Raw genomic sequence first — 16,983 nt, 5'->3', positions numbered from 1 at the left:
GACATCAGAAGGGGGCAGAAAGAGTGCTCCCTTGCTAGTCTTTAGCAGGATGTTATATAGGTACTAGCAGGCTGCTAATTAGAGAAAGGAAATGTCTCAAAACTCAGAGTGGCACCAGGCTCCTCACCCACAACATGAATTTTGAGATAATATTGGCACAAGGTGAGTCACCCCAGGGCCATAAGATGATTGACATGATTCTTGAAGAAAGGCAAGTTTCCAAGCAAATATATGGTTTCATTAACATAGATTAGGAGAACAATTGTATGAGTAAAACATACTGGTTTGTCAAGACAGTTCTGAGTCTTAGGTGGAACCAACTTGAAGACAGAGTCTAGGGTAAATATGTAGTTCATTAACATAGCTTAAGAAAAACATTTCCATAAGAAAAATGCATTGGTTAGCTCAAGGTTTGAGAAAAGTTAAGTTTAGGTGGAACCAGGTGTCATCATGGGATCAGAGAATTTTAAGAGAAACCTCCTTTAAATTTTGTATGCTGCTGCTAAGTTGCTTCAGTCATGTCTGACTCTGTGCGACCCCTGAGACGGCAGCCCACTAGGCTCCCCCATCCCTGGGATTCTCCAGGCAAGAACACTGGAGTGGGTTGCCATTTCCTTCTCCAATGCATGAAGGAAAAGGGAAAGCAACTCTTCGCGACCCCATGGACTGCAGCCCATCAGGATCCTCTGTCCATGGGGTTTTCCAGGCAAGAGTACTGGAGTGGGGTGCCATTGCCCTCTCCGTTAATTTTGTATAGAGAAGGGAAAAAATCTGACACTTGTAGTTTGTTTCCTCCTGCCAGTTCAAGAGAGATAAAAAACATCTGACACTTGAAGCCTATGTCCTCAACTTGGAGACCCCTAGCCTTGGAGATCCAACCAGTCTATCCTAAATGAAATCAGTACTGTGGCATCCGGTCCCATCACTTCATGGCAAATAGACTGGGAAGCAATGGAAACAGTGACAGACTTTATTTGGGGGATCTTCAAAATAACTACAGATGGTGACTGCAGCCATGAAATTAAAAGATGTTTGCTCCTTGGAAGAAAAGCTATGACCAACCTAGACACCATATTAAAAAGCAGAGAAATTACTTTGCCAACAAAGGTCGGTCTAGTCAAAGCTATGGTTTTTCCAATAGTCATGTATGGATGTGAGAGTTGGACTATAAAGAAAGCTGAGGGCCAAAGAATTGATGCTTTTGAACTGTGCTGTTGAAGAAGACTCTTGAGAATCCCTTGGACAGCAAAGAGATCCAACCAGTCCATCCTAAAGGAGATCAATCCTGAGTATTCATTGGAAGGATTGATACTGAAGCTGAAACTCCAATATGTTGGCCACCTGATGCGAAGAACTGACTCACTAGAAAAGACCCTGTTGCTGGGAAAATTTGAAGGTGTGAGGAGTGGGAAAGATTAAGGCGAGAGGAGAAGGAGACGACAGAGGATGAGATGTTTGGATGGCATCACCAACTCAATGGACATGAGTTTGAGTAAGCTCCAGTAGTTGGTGATGGACAGGAAAGCCTGGCGGGCTGCAGTCCATGGGGTCGTAAAGAGTCGGACACGACTGAGCAACTGAACTGAACCGAACTGAACCTTCCTGCCTGTTATTCTCTCACAATGAGTATTTAAGACTGAGTTCCTTTAGGACTGACTAGTTTGATCTCCTTGCTGTCCAACAGACTCTCTAGAGTTTTCACCAACACCACAGTTCAAAAACAACAATTTTTCAGCCCTCAGCTTTCTTTACGGTCCAACTCTCACATCCATACATGACTATTGGAAAAACCATAGCTTTGACTAGACGGACCTTTGTTGGCAAAGTAATGTCTCTGCTTTTTAGTATGCTGTCTAGCTTGGTCATGATTTTTCTTTCAAGGAGCAAATGTCTTTTAATTTCATAGATGCAGTCATCATCTGCAGTGATTTTGGAGCCCAAGAAATAAAGCCTGTCACTGTTTCTATTGTTTCTTAATCTGTTTGCCATGAAGTGATGGGATCAAATCCCATGATCTTAGTTTTTTGAATGTTGAGTTTTAAGCCAGCTTTTTCACTCTCCTCTTTCACCTTCATCATGAGACTCTTTAGTTCCTCTTCGCTTTCTGCCATAAGGGTGGTGTCATCTATATATATGAGGTTACTGATATTTTCCCCAGCAATCTTGATTCCAGCTTGTGCTTTATCCAGCCTGACATTTCACATGATGTACTTTGCAAAAAAGTTAAATAAGCAAGGTGACAATATACAGCCTTGACGTCCTCCTTTCCCAATCTGGAACCAGTTTGTTGTTCCATGCCCGGTTCTAAAATTGTTTCTGGACCTGCATACAGGTTTCTCAGAAGGCAGGTAAGGTGGTCTGGTATTCCCATATCTTTAAGAATTTTCCACAGTTTGTTGTAATCCACATAGTCAAAGGCTTTAGGGTAGTCAATGAAGCAGAAGTAAATGCTTTTCTGGAATTCTCTTGCTTATTCTATCATCCACCGGATATTGGCAGTTTGATCCCTCTAATCTAGCCCAGGATACTTGCAGTATGACAGGAAAATAGCACTTATGAGTGTGTTTTTGAAGAAATGACATCCACAGGGGACAGTTTCTAGAGAAGTGTCATGATTTTATAGTTTTGTCTTCTCCCAATATCCTTAAATTTTTAAACAAAATATAAGACAAGAACTACTATATTTGAGCAAAGTATGGCTGAATCCTATCCATTCAGAAACCGTTGATAGTCCTGTGGTAGCTGAGAAATACATAGATACCACTCAAATTATGCCACATAAGTTTTTCATTAAAAAAAATAGTATAAATACATGTGAATCACACACACACATAAAAGAAGATGTTCTTTACACAAATTAATGCTAACCTAAAATATTAAAGCCATTAATTGTTCTTCTTAGTAAGCTACAGGATAAAAGGTAAACAAATGAAACATTTTAGTTTGTAGTTGACTTGAATTCTATATTGTGTGTACATATGCTGATACAAATATCAATGTTTTCTCATATGACTCAGACAAAGATGCACAGTCTGGGTTGAAGATCCTGAAGGTTTTGTACTCAGTGATGAATATTTAGATTCTCCCAGACACATACCTTTAAACAATATTCAAGTGTGAGTGGTTTATTTGGGATGCAAAGAGAACACTTGCAGGAGGTGGGGTGGAGAATGCACCAAGGAAGGGAAGTCAGGCAGTAAAAGGTATAATAGTATCAAAACATTTTCCACTATGGTTTGTATTGCCCAATAAAAGTGCCTCAATATGGTCCAAAATACCAATTATAAATCTGAAAAACAATCCTATCATAGTGCACTGTTCTGTAGACTTATGTAATGTCAGATTGATATTCAAAAGTCCTCAAAACTAATACTGGAGCAACGGAAACTAGCTTACTGAGATGTCTTAGAGTGAAAAGTGCTGTAGAACATTATTTATTCAACATAAACTATAAATTTATCTCACGAAGTCTACAAGTAATATACTATGTGTTACAAATTCCACTTAAAAGAAGCAAGACTAATTGTAATTTTCTGGTCACAGACAAAACCAGCCAAAGTTCCATATGATACACTCCTTACAGAACTGGAGGCTGTCCAAGAAGAAATTGTTACTGCACATAACATCCTCCGGAGAGGAGTATCTCCACCAGCCAGCAACATGCTGAAAATGGTAAGATTAATTAAACAGCAACCATGATGATGCCAATGATAGTAATGGTGTTTACTGAGATTTTATTAAGTGCTATTTGGTTTCCATATACTAAAAGTCTGGTCTTCACAAATAAACCTATAATGCAGCAGCAGAAGAAACAGAGGCTCAGAGGAGGTAAGTAGCTTTCCCAAACTCACAGAGTTAGTAAGTGACAGAGCCACATCCATCGCAGGAAGTGTAATTTCATTCTTAATGGACCCTAGGACAGTGTTTCTTAAACTCTAGTATGCTTGAGTCAGCTGAAGAATTTAATGAAGCACAGGACCCTGGGCCCCACACTCTGAGGTCTGATTCAGGAGGTCTGAGATGGATACCATTCCAAGCTCCCAGATAATGCTGGTGCTGCTGGTCAGTATTATCAGTATGGCAGATGCTACAGATGCTTTAACAATGCATTTGGAGAGGCATTTAATAGCTGTATTCTTTGGGCAGTAGCCCAGAGGCTAAGATGCTCTGAGAATCAAGATGCCCATGGTCTAACCTGGTGGTGCAGCTAGATGAGCAAATATTGGCAAATCTATTTCCTTGTTTCAAACACTAGTGGTAAAGAATTCTCCTGCCAATTCAGGAGACTTAAGAGACCTGAGTTCGATCCCTGGGTTGAAAAGATGCCCTGGAGTAGGAAATGGCAACCCACTCCAATATTCTTGCCCGGAAAATACAATGGACAGAGAAGCTTGGTGGGCTACAGGCCAAAGGGTCACAAAGAGTCAGACATGACTAAAGCAACTTAGCTTATATATAAGAAAAGATAAGGCAAATGTTAAAAAAAAAAAGAAAGGAGGAAAAGAGTAAATGGAAAAATGATCTTGAAATATATCTCTTGGTCACCTTAGAACCCAAAATAATAAAAGCCAGCAGCCAGCATACACATTTTTGCATTGTGAGTATTGTAACTGACAGCATATTATACTTACTATAGTTTGAAAGACACTCTTCTAGAATCTTACTGCATTCAGTTCAGTTCAGTTGCTCAGTCGTGTCCAACTTTTTGCTACCCCATGAAGTGCAGCAAACCAGGCATCCCTGTCCATCACCAACTCCCGGAGTCCACCCAAACCCATGTCCATCAAGTCGGCAATGCCATCCAATCATCTCATCCTCTGTCATCCTCTTCTCCTCCTGCCCTCAATCTTTCCCAGCATCAGGATCTTTTCAAACGAGTCAGCTCTTTGCATCAGGTGGCCAAAGTATTGGAGTTTCAGCTTCAGCATCAGTCCTTCCAATGAACACCCAGGACTGATCTCCTTTAGGATGGACTGGTTGGATCTCCTTGCAGTCCAAGGAACTCTCAAGAGTCTTCTCTAACACCACAGTTCAAAAGCATCAATTCTTTGGCACTCAGCTTTCTTTAGAGTCCAACTCTCACATCCATACATGATCACTGGATAAACCATAGCCTTGACTAGACGGACCTTTGTTGGCAAAGTAATGTCTCTGCTTTTTAATATGCTATCTAGGTAGGTCATAACTTTCCTTCCAAGGAGTAAGCATCCTTTAATTTCATGGCTGCAATCACCATCTGCAGTGATTTTGAAGCCCAGAAAAATAAAGTGAGCCACTGTTTCCACTGTTTCCCCATCTATTTCCCATGAACTGATGGGACTGGATGCCATGATCTTTGTTTTCTGAATGCTGAGCTTTAAGCCAACTTTTTCACTCTCCTCTTTCACTTTCATCAAGAAGCTCTTTAGTTCTTCTTCACTTTCTGCCATAAGGGTGGTGTCATCTGCATATCTGAGGTTTTTGATATTTCTCCCGGCAATCTTGATTCCAGCTTGTGCTTCATCTAGCCCAGTGTTTCTCATGACGTACTCTGCATATAAGTTAAATAAGCAGGATGACAATATACAGCCTTGACGTACTCCTTTTCCTGTTTGGAACCAGTCTGTTCTTCCATGTCCTGTTCTGACTGTTGCTTCCTGGCCTGCATATAGGTTTCTCAAGAGGCAAATCAGGTGGCTTGGTATTCATATCTCTCTCAGAATTTTCCACAGTTTATTGTGATCCACACAGTCAAAGGTTTTGGCATAGTCAGTAAAGCAGAAATAGATGTTTTTCTGGAACTCTCTTGCTTTTTTGATGATCCAGCGGCTGTTGGCAATTTGATCTCTGGTTCCTCTGCCTTTTCTAAAACCAGTTGGAACATCTGGAAGTTCACGGTTCACATATTGCTGAAGCCTTATTGCGTTACTTCATTTAATTCTCTCAATCATCTTGTGATGCAAATGATACTATCATCTCTGTTTTACAGATGGTAAACCTGAACATCAGAGAAATTAGGTATCTCATCCAAAGTCTTAAGTACTGGATAAAAACAGATTCAAATATGAATGGCCAGCTCCAGGGACCAGCTCTTAACATTTTACCTTCCTTAGGACAAACAGGGTTCTAAATCCTCAGTTTCAAGATGAGCAAATAAGTGTAGCTAGGGGGTAGTGAAGGATTTATAGAGTGAACAGAAAATATAGTCTCTGATTTCAGAGACATTATTATTGTGTATTCAAGGTAAATACAAAGGAAATATTAGAACATAGTATTAAATATATGGGCTTCCCTAGTAGCTCAGCTGGTAAAAAATCTACCTGCAATGCAGGAGACCCCAGTTCAACTCCTGGGTCAAGAAGACCCCTGGAGAAGGGATAGGCTACCCACTCCAATATTCTTGGGCTTCCCTGGTGGCTCAGACAGTAAAGAATCTGCTTGTAATGAGGGAGACCTGGGTTCAATCTGTGGGTTGGGAAGATACCCTGGTGGAGGGCATGGCAACCCACTCCAGTATTCTTGCCTGGGGAATCCCCATGTAGACTGCCAGGCTACAGTCCATGGGGTTTCAAGGGGTCTAACGCAACTGAGTGACTAAGCACAGCACAGCATTGAATATATAGAATATATAAAATTAATATATTTAAGTGTTAAGATGCAAAGGTATGAGAGATCAATAATATGATAAAGTGCACCAGTAAAACTGAGTAACATTTTAAAAGACAATATGGGAATTGAGTTTTTCCATAAATAATGCATAGGGCATGGAGAGAAAGGAACTGATAGAATTATGATTTGCTATTATTATTCATAATTTAGATGGAGTTATGTGACACTATATTTGTTTCTAATCACAGCAATACTTATTTATTGAGCATGTAGCATAAGATTTATTATATCATAGTTGTATTGCATGAATTATCCAAATTAAAAACTTAAAATTTTTGAACAAACTATTGTGTATGAATTAGGGGGCATATTTTACAGATGAAGAAACTGTGATTCAAAGAGATTTAATAATGTGTCAAAGGTAAAACTATTAATAAATAATGGGATGGATTTCTAACTTGTCTATTTTAATGGAAGCATTTACTTAAATGCTAATATTTCAGAAAAAGATGCTACATCTGAATATTATTATCAAGTTTTGATCTTGTAACTTCAAGGGTTAAAACAATGGACTGAAAGATTTGTCTTCCTTTTCCAACCAAAATATTTAAGAGAGGTGCTTTCAACCAAAATATTTAAGAGAATTCAATTGTTAGCCTACACAATTGAAAATATTGCTAGCCTTGTATTTTTAGAAAGAATGAACTAGAATCTTATTATAGAAATGTTATTAAGGCCATGTGCTTGTATTTCACTTGTAGAATTGGAGTGAAGAAGCTGCACAAAATGCCAGAATGTTGTCAAAGGATTGTGAATTGGTACAAAGCAATGCACTCAAGAGGCGAATTACGAGTAGGTATACAACTCACCTTTTTGCTCAAAAGTCCTCAGGAATTGTTCAGTAACTTGGTAAGGGTAAGTTAAGTCATCTAGCATGTGTCTACACTTACCCCATAAATGGCAATGAATAGTGACTCATAGCACTGTTTCATTACTGATAATTTTTGAATTTGGATATTCAAATTTTCAAATTCCTGATTCTGATCACCAAAAGAAAAGAGTCAAAGCTCTCAATATCATAGGATAGTTGAATACAATAATAACAGATGAAAAGCTGTATAGCTAGAAGGTTCCCACTCCATGTAGTTATTTTGTGCATGCATGCTAAGTCACTTCAGTCGTGTTCAACTCTGTGTGACCCTATGGACTATAGCCCACCAGGTCCTCTGTCCGTGGGATTCTCCAGGCAAGAATACTGGAGTGGGTTCCTCTCCATCCCCTCCTCCAGGCGATTTTCCCAACCCAGGGATGTAACCCGCAGCTCCTACATCTCCTGCACTGACAGGCAGATTCTTTACCACTAGCGCCACCTGGGAAGCCCATAGTTATTTCAGCTACTCACAATATTACCATGGGACTATGTTTACCTTTGGAACGAGCTATCTTTATTTAAGAAGTGAGTCATATTCAACTCTATGGAGCTGCCCATAAGAACAAGTTTAGATGCTCAAAAATAAACCCATCTCATGGCACATATATTAGGTTGATCACTGCTAGTTTCCTGAAAAGCCATTAGTGTCTCCTACATGAGCAGACATTAATAACACTTTGTATTTAAAGATTTTGGGGCATCTTTACTCAATGCTGTTAAGCTGTGAATTGGCAATATGAGTCTTCCCTGCCCCAGAGGAAGGCAGTTTACTACCAAACATCACGTTTGATTGAGAGCCCACATCACAAGTGAATGGATGGCCAAATGAGCAAATGTTTATTCCAAGGTCTTTGCATGATGAATACTTCGTGTGGTTGCTTTTGAGGCATGGACTTGGTTACAACTCATAGACTGTTCTGATTGGTTTCGTCTTTCTCCATCAGCTTGGACATGGCAGAAACTAAAATGTTGGTTGATCTGATTTCCAAGCTTGCAGATCATTTCCTACCATCAGTTTTCAGCAAACCTGAGCACCACATGTTTATTCATTAATGAGAAAGAAAATTGTTAGCTAAATATAGCTGGGTTGGCCTCCTCTTGTCAAACATTGTTTGGATGACCAGTGAAACATTTCTAAAATAAAAGTGAGGAAGGTATCCTTGTAAAATGTTTCCAAGCTTCGTAAAGTATAACCTAGTCCTTTTTCCTCCTCTTAGATACTTTTTGTGGAGAAAATATGCATCTGACATCTTATCCTATCTCATGGTCAAATGTGATCAGGATCTGGTACAGTGAGTCTAAATATTTCCAGTATGGGGAATGGACATTGACAGATGATGACGTGACAACTGACCATTACACTCAGGTAAACTGTGTGCTGGCCAATATACCTGTTGATTAAGTGACTCTAAGGGTGTGTGGAAAATAGGCAAATAAGAACCATGGGAAATCATTCTACCCATTTTTTGCAAATTTACTGTCTTCAAAGATACTTCTTAACTTTTAGTGGGAAATAATACTTGGAAACCATTATCTGGGATCTGGGTATGTTCAAGGACTTCTTTAGTTTAGAAAAAACTAAAGAAGGGGTTGGAGAAGGAGACTGAACCATGATACCTTCAAGAGCTGAAGGAGATGAACACAGAGGGAAGGGCCTTATCATTGGAGCCATATTAACTATTATAAATGTTATCTTGTATTTTGAATGTAGTAGAAGTCATTAAACAGAAGAATGATTTAACCTGATTCATACTTTTAAAATACCACTGGGCTTCAGTGTAGGTAATAAATTAATTCTACAAAAATGACTTTGAATATCTAAATCAGGTGATTTATTTTCCAACAAGATGTAAATTAACAAAACTCATCCAGAATGGATAGATTTAAATATTTAATATGCAAGAAATACAAATGATAAAACAATGTTATGCCCCAAGCAGAAGACTCAGCTGTGACACAAAATCTGTAATAAAATCTACTCACAATAAAACCTACTTAAGATTAATGTTAAAAGCTTACAAAGATAGCACATTTAAAAAACATAAACTTAATCACTTATTCTAAAGCAAAGCAGACATTTCTAAATAAAGACTAGCAAGTAGAATTCTTCTTCCATATTATTATTATTATTTACCTGGCCACGTGGCATGTGGGATCTTAATTCCCCAACAAGAGATCAAACCCATACCCCGAGCAGTGGAAGTGCAGTCTTAACCACTGCATGACCAGGGACACGCTTATAGCATTCTTATTTTAAGATCGATATCATTGGACACAAGTAGTATGTGCCAGGAATCTGAAAATAGTATAACATTAGACTTCACTGTTCACTTTCATGCATTGGAGAAGGAAATGGCAACCCACTCCAGTGTTCTTGCCTGGAGAATCCCAGGGACGAGGGAGCCTGGTGGGCTGCCGTCTATGGGGTCGCACGGAGACGGACATGACTGAAGTGACTTAGGAGCAGCAGACCATTTATTTATAATTTATGCTATCAGAGGATAAAAATAAAATTATTACCCAGAGAGCTGAAAATATGACAATGTGAGACAACAATTCCTACTTTCCTTTTCTTTTAGGTAAAAGTAGACGAGACCCACTATTTCCATCAAAAGAACATGAGCTCTATTACTCTGAAACAGTAATTTAATATTTCTTCTTCCAAACACGTGAAAGTTTTTTTTATTCAGTCCCCACCATATACCTATGATGTAGAAGCTAGTATTATTATATTTCATTTTACAAAGAATAAAATGAGATTTTGAGACATAAAACAAGCTGGTAAATACCATCCCACCAGGAAGTGGCAGAGATGGATTTTGAACCTGACTTATTTTTTTTCTCAAGGGCCAACTCACTGTTCTCCACCATGACACTTTTTTGATGATTAAGCAAGGTTGCTGCCATGCTCTAATTTTTATGCAATCACCAAACAGTCTTCATCATGTTACTATATTTTCCATACAGATTTGATACGAAGAAGAAGAACATAACTCAGGGTCAGTGATGGCACCCAAGTATGCATATATGTATGCATGATATCTAGACACATGGGAATCTTTCTGTTTCTTTGACCTCCTAACAAGCCATGCTCAAAGCATCCTAAAAGGATGTGTGTTTCTTTTCTTTTCTTTTTTTTTTTACTTTACAATATTGTATTGGTTTTGCCATACATCCACATGCATCCACCACGGGTGTACATGTGTTCCCCATCCTGAACCCCCCTCCCACCTCCCACCCCATACCATCCCTCTGGGTCATCCCAGTGCACCAGCCCCAAGCTTCCTGTATCCTGCATCGAACCTGGACTGGTGATTTGTTTCTTATATGATATTATACATGTTTTAATGCCATTCTCCCAAATCATGCCCCCCTCCCTCTCCCACAGAGTCCAAAAGACTGTTCTATACATCTGTGTCTCTTTTGCTGTCTCACATACAGGGTTGTCATTACCATCTTTCTAAATTCCATATATATGCATTAGTATACTGTATTGGTGTTTTTCTTTCTGGCTTACTTCAATCTGTATAATAGGCTCCAGTTTCATCCACCTCATTAGAACTGATTCAAATGTATTCTTTTTAATGGCTGAGTAATACTCCATTGTGTATATGTACCACAGCTTTCTTATCCATTCATCTGCTGATGGACATCTAGGTTGCTTCCATGTCCTGGCTATTATAAACAGTGCTGTGATGAACATTGGGGTACACGTGTCTCTTTCCCTTCTGGTTTCCTCAGTGTGCATGCCCAGCAGTGGGATTGCTGGATCATAAGGCAGTTCTATTTCCAGTTTTTTAAGGAATCTCCACACTGTTCTCCATAGTGGCTGTACTAGTTTGCATTCACACCAACAGTGTAAGAGGGTTCCCTTTTCTCCACACCCTCTCCAGCATTTATTGCTTGTAGACTTTTGGATCACAGCCATTCTGACTGGTGTGAAATGGTACCTCATAGTGGTTTTGATTTGCATTTCTCTGATAATGAGTGATGTTGAGCATCTTTTCATGTGTTTGTTAGCCATCTGTATGTCTTCTTTGGAGAAATGTCTATTTAGTTCTTTGGCCCATTTTTTGATTGGATCGTTTATTTTTCTGAAATTGAGCTGCAGGAGTTGCTTGTATATTTTTGAGATTAGTTCTTTGTCAGTTGCTTCATTTGCTATTATTTTATCCCATTCTGAAGGCTGTCTTTTCACCTTGCTTATAGTTTCCTTTGTTGTGCAGAAGCTTTTAAGTTTAATTAGATCCCATTTATTTTTGCTTTTATTTCCAATATTCTGGGAGGTGGGTCATAGAGGATCCTGCTGTGATGTATGTCGGAGAGTGTTTTGCCTATGTTCTCCTCTAAGAGTTTTATAGTTTCTGGTCTTATGTTTAGATCTTTAATCCATTTTGAGTTTATTTTTGTATATGGTGTTAGAAAGTGTTCTAGTTTCATTCTTTTACAACTGGTTGACCAGTTTTCCCAGCACCACTTGTTAAAGAGATTGTCTTTTCTCCACTGTATATTCTTGCCTCCTTTGTCAAAGATAAGGTGTCCATAGGTATGTGGGTTTATCTCTAGGCTTTCTATTTTGTTCCATTGATCTATATTTCTGTCTTTGTGCCAGTACCATACTGTCTTGATAACTGTGGCTTTGTAATAGAGCCTAAAGTCAGGCAGGTTGATTCCTCCAGTTCCATTCTTCTTTCTCAAGATTGCTTTGGCTATTCGAGGTTTTTTGTATTTCCATACAAATTGTGAAATTATTTGTTCTAGCTCTGTGAAAAATACCGTTGGTAGTTTGATAGGGATTGCCTTAAATCTATAGATTGCTTTGGGTAGTATACTCATTTTCACTATATTGATTCTTCTGATCCATGAACACAGTATATTTCTCCATCTATTAGTGTCCTCTTTGATTTCTTTCATCAGTGTTTTATAGTTTTCTATATATAGGTCTTTAGTTTCTTTAGGTAGATATATTCCTAAGTATTTTATTCTTTTCATTGCAATGGTGAATGGAATTGTTTCCTTAATTTCTCTATTTTCTCATTATTAGTGTATAGGAATGCAAGGGATTTCTGTGTGTTGATTTTACATCCTGCAACTTTACTATATTCATTGATTAGCTCTAGTAATTTTGTTTATTTTCAATCATGGATAACAATATTCATATTGTAATCATGTAACAAAACACCAAATTATTAATATAATAATCTTATCTTTACAGGTTGTTTGGGCCACTTCTTATCTTATTGGCTGTGGCATGTCATCGTGTCATAAAGGAATTCACTATCTCTACATTTGTCACTATTGTCATGAGTATGTATAATACAGCTTTAGTTTCACATAACTTTTAGAAATACATTTCCCTTACATCATCTAGTTTCTCAAAAATCATTTGTTTTAAATTATTTTAACTGATTTTCAAGAGTGAGGAAAATTTTTTATTTGCATTTTTCAAAAAGGAATTTTATTAGACCACTTTTTCCTTTGTTCTTTTTTAAGGGGAAATGATCCTGACAAGAAGAATGTACCTTATAATAAGGGAAGTCCATGTGGAGACTGTCCAAATAACTGTGAAGATAAACTATGTAGTAAGTTTTACATCTCAGTGTGCTTAATATTGATCATTGATCTAGGAGCCATGGGTCATTAAAATCAAATGTTTAATAATATTACAATTTTCTATAATATTACTTTTTTCTCAGTCATCCCAAAGGAATAATTAACATTATCTGATTTCCCTTCCCCCACTCCCAAAGTGACCCAGAAGACCAATGATTAAATCTATTGGATTGGAAAGTAGAACATCCATGTCTAAACTCAACTTTCCACCTTAAAACTTAAAGTTCTCACCCTATAATAAGGGCATCTTGGATAAGATGTTAATATAATTTTTTTTCTGCTCTTTATATAAAAAGTTTCTTGGCTCTGTTATTGCAGCCCTGAAGTTAGACATCTTGCTTTCAGGTTACCAGGGTTCTCAGGTTGCTCTTTGGCCATAACCCCTCTACCTGCCTGTCCACTTATCAGAACAGGTAGTAATTTTTTACTGAGTGATCCTTATACTTTTAAGTTTCCATGGACACATTGGAAGACATGAGCTGATGATCATACTATTTACCATACATCTTTTTATTTCTTAAGCAAACCCTACCTAAAATGTAATATTAATTAAATGGGTTCCAATTCCATGTTCATTTCCTTAGGTAACAAAAGTGTCTTTTTTTGAAGTTTTCTTCAGGCATAATTTACTAGTCCATGGGGATATGTTTGTAACTTAACTTTCAGAAAGTTTATGGAGAAATAATAAACCTCCCCCCTCCACCACCAAAAAATATCCTTTATCTGCAGATTTGGAAGACTAAAAGGTTTATTTTCCTTCACCTGACCACTCCATTCCATTTGCTTTTAAAGCAAGGAAAAATGCAATCTCTTTTCCTTTATCAATTTCTCTGTCATTCTTCTCCTTCTTTTCCTTTTTCTTCCTGTCACTTTAGTAACTCATTTCTGAAAATAAATGTAGCTGAAGAAAGATAAAATATCTACTAATTATCTTTGCTACAGGGTAATGGAGTAGTTTTGTTTTGTTTTTATCCAAGAGACAAAATCAATGTCTAGAATGGAATGAAAAATGCCATAGAAGTAAAATGAGAGTAGAAAGAAAAAAAGTATTACTTAATAATATTGACTCTATAACACAGAATATACATCTCTTAAGCCTTTTACTCACCTACAAATGCATAAGAAGATGAGAGATGAGCTTTTGAGTCGATATGGTGTAACCTTGCTTTTTCCTTTCAGCGAACCCCTGCATCTACTACGATGAATACAATAACTGTAATACACAAACTCAACGTCTTGGCTGCAACCACCTGTCAGTTCAAAGACTCTGCAAAGCTAGTTGTATGTGTCAAACTGAGATAAAATAGCCTTTTTTATTTGCAACTGTAATGTGCTGTTGGATCATCCTTCCTTTGCTCCAGCAGCTTCTGATGCATTTCAACTGGTTTTAATTACACCTGAGATACTAATTTTCACTAATCATATATAAGTGTAGTCACGCAGTTGTGTCTGACTCTCTGCAATCCCATGGATCATATATGGGCATCAGTATATTTACAACAATGCCCTTCACTCCTGTTCTGATACATTGTGAAGCAACATTGTTTTAAACTTTCTTAAAACTGGAGTGAAATATGATTGATGAAATGTGATAGAACCATGAAATATGGAATGAAATATGATTAAAATATGAAGAGTTCAACACCTGCCTCATATTTAAATCATGTGATGTCTAGTTCTCAGGTTGACATGATTCAATGGATTGGATAACTGATTCAGTAAACTGTGCTAAAGGAGGGTCTTTCCCTGTTTAACTTCTTCTCCTGCTTTCCCAGGTCTCCAATTTCCGTGGTATTTGTCTTCCCTGCACAATTAACATACACTAATAATTCATCTCTTCTTAACTTCACGTCTACCTTAAATCAACCATTAAAATAACCCACAAAGCAAACAAAGAATCCAGTCTCATTACTTGAAAGGTAAATGTTGGTTAATGGGAAGTGATTTAAGGTCTCACTGTTTCTCTGCCATATCTATACACATTTGTAGAGCAGGGCAAGAAAACTGTGTGAGTGCTTAGTTTAACAAAATAAATATTCAGCATGGATTACATGCAAGGGGTAATCCATACATAGAGGATATTCCCTCCTTTATTTCCAACTGAACTGGAATATTAAAGAAACCTAGTGAAGCATATGGCTACACAGAGAGCACAATACGTGGTATTTTGTTTCATTTCAGGTATTTTTTGGTAAATGTGCTGTTTCTTTCTGAAAGCTTATATAAAAGAAAATTCTCTAGGTTTTTATCATTTGTCATACCAAGTAAAAGAAAGAAGCAGTAGAAATGGTTTTACTTCAAGGCTGAAAAATTCTTTGTTACCCCAAACGAGCTTCATACTGCAAAATATCTCCAAGTAGGTGTGACACAAGCATATAGTGTGCTGAATTGAAACAAATACACTGCCAGATATTTCTCCAGCAATGGTGAGTTTATTCAGATTAAGCTGAGAATTGCAATTTGGAGTGGGCAGCTACGGGGAGCCACATGCAAGTCCCCACTTGGCAAGGAAGAAAGATGCCTTTACAGGGAGGAAAGGAACTACAGAGGACCACAGTAAACAGAGTTCATGGCTCTTTATTGGAAAGTCTTTGAAGGAAGGAAGAGGGAGCTTTCTTTTTCTTGATGGGCTCTGCTACCACTGTAGGGCATGAAAGCCCCCGTCGTCATGTCTCCTGATTCTACTTCACTGAGGTTTCTGTTTATGAATCTTTCACAAGATCAACTTTTTGACTACTTCCCAACATCACTCCAATGACCCCAGCTTATCAGGAGTGTTTGTGGACACAGCAGCACTCTTTCCTGTAGACTTGAAATTTCATGGTATACCCAAGGTCTATGTCAGGGGGAGTGTCAAGACTGGACTCAGGAACTGAAATACATTGTTCTGTTAAAAACAAATGTATGTGAAGATAGCCCACACTCTGTTTATGGAATGTGTATTGCTTTAAATATACTTGCTTTCACTTAAAAAAAGAAAACAAGCAGATGTGTGTGTGTGTGCGTGTGCACATATGCTCAAGGATGTCCAGAAACCCTGAAAAGCAAAGGTAGTAAAGAGCATCCTTGATGGCAAAAACCTAGTTAGGTTGTTGGGTTTGTAGTGCAGAGCAAATGGGCACAAAAATGGATTCAGGTCACAAGGAAACTGAAAGTCTTGGCTTAATGCAACAGGCAAATGTAACTCATCTTGATTCTCAATTAAAAGACCTCTATATAAAAACTCATTTCTATGCAGATGTATATGGAGGCATGTGTTTAAAATGCTTCAAGATGTGCAGATAGACAAGTGCTTATTTTGGAAGTCATTGTTCTAAGCATTTGTCAGCCTGGTCATAACAGCAAGATTTCTTCACGGCATTAGTATTCTCTTTGCCAGAAAATCTTATACCCTGTTTGGATATTTTCTGTCAATTCAACTCATGCAGGCACATATAGTTTGATAGAAATATGTATTTTCTAAAGTACACATACTGGGGGAAAAAGAAATATATCTTGTGGTGTGTAATAATTAAAAGCTGTAGAACCATGTTTTTGTCTCTGCACCAGGCTGTATTTATCCCAGTTTAGAAAGTTTATTCACATAAAGACTAACTCCAGGAAATGACCACAAGATGGCAGCATATACATATGATCACTAAACATTTGAAGCCAAGGAAAAACAACTGTTACGCTATTTTTAAATTATTCTTTAAAAAGTAGCTCAATGATTTTCATAAAAAGATTATGATGAGAACAAAATAAAATGGCCTCCACACTTTGTGGGCAATAGGTCACTCTTTTAAGTGGATGTACCAAAAAAAGGATAACTCTAATAGTGTTAGATTATTCATCCCACACCTATTGATAAA

General features: G+C 37.8%; 1 protein-coding gene across 2 annotated transcripts in view; it reads left to right on the top strand.

Moving 5' to 3' along the window:
* CRISP1 (cysteine rich secretory protein 1) overlaps nucleotides 1-14,772 on the top strand; it is a 28,421-nt gene extending 13,649 nt beyond the window's left edge. Inside the window, exons 3-8 of one of the 2 annotated variants that reach the window (XM_024983726.2) lie at nucleotides 3,544-3,672; nucleotides 7,350-7,440; nucleotides 8,737-8,885; nucleotides 12,735-12,826; nucleotides 13,013-13,101; nucleotides 14,312-14,772. In XM_024983726.2, the coding sequence (XP_024839494.1) occupies nucleotides 3,544-3,672; nucleotides 7,350-7,440; nucleotides 8,737-8,885; nucleotides 12,735-12,826; nucleotides 13,013-13,101; nucleotides 14,312-14,439 (678 nt within the window). In that variant the 3' untranslated portion in view covers nucleotides 14,440-14,772. The remainder of the gene's footprint in view (nucleotides 1-3,543; nucleotides 3,673-7,349; nucleotides 7,441-8,736; nucleotides 8,886-12,734; nucleotides 12,827-13,012; nucleotides 13,102-14,311) is intronic. The other variant, NM_001206259.1, reaches the window with a different exon arrangement.
* Nucleotides 14,773-16,983: the final 2,211 nt, after the last annotated feature.

This window comes from Bos taurus, chromosome 23, assembly GCF_002263795.3.
Source record: "Bos taurus isolate L1 Dominette 01449 registration number 42190680 breed Hereford chromosome 23, ARS-UCD2.0, whole genome shotgun sequence".
Classification (NCBI taxonomy): Eukaryota; Metazoa; Chordata; class Mammalia; order Artiodactyla; family Bovidae; genus Bos; species Bos taurus.
This window is presented reverse-complemented; position numbering and strand designations above follow the sequence as displayed.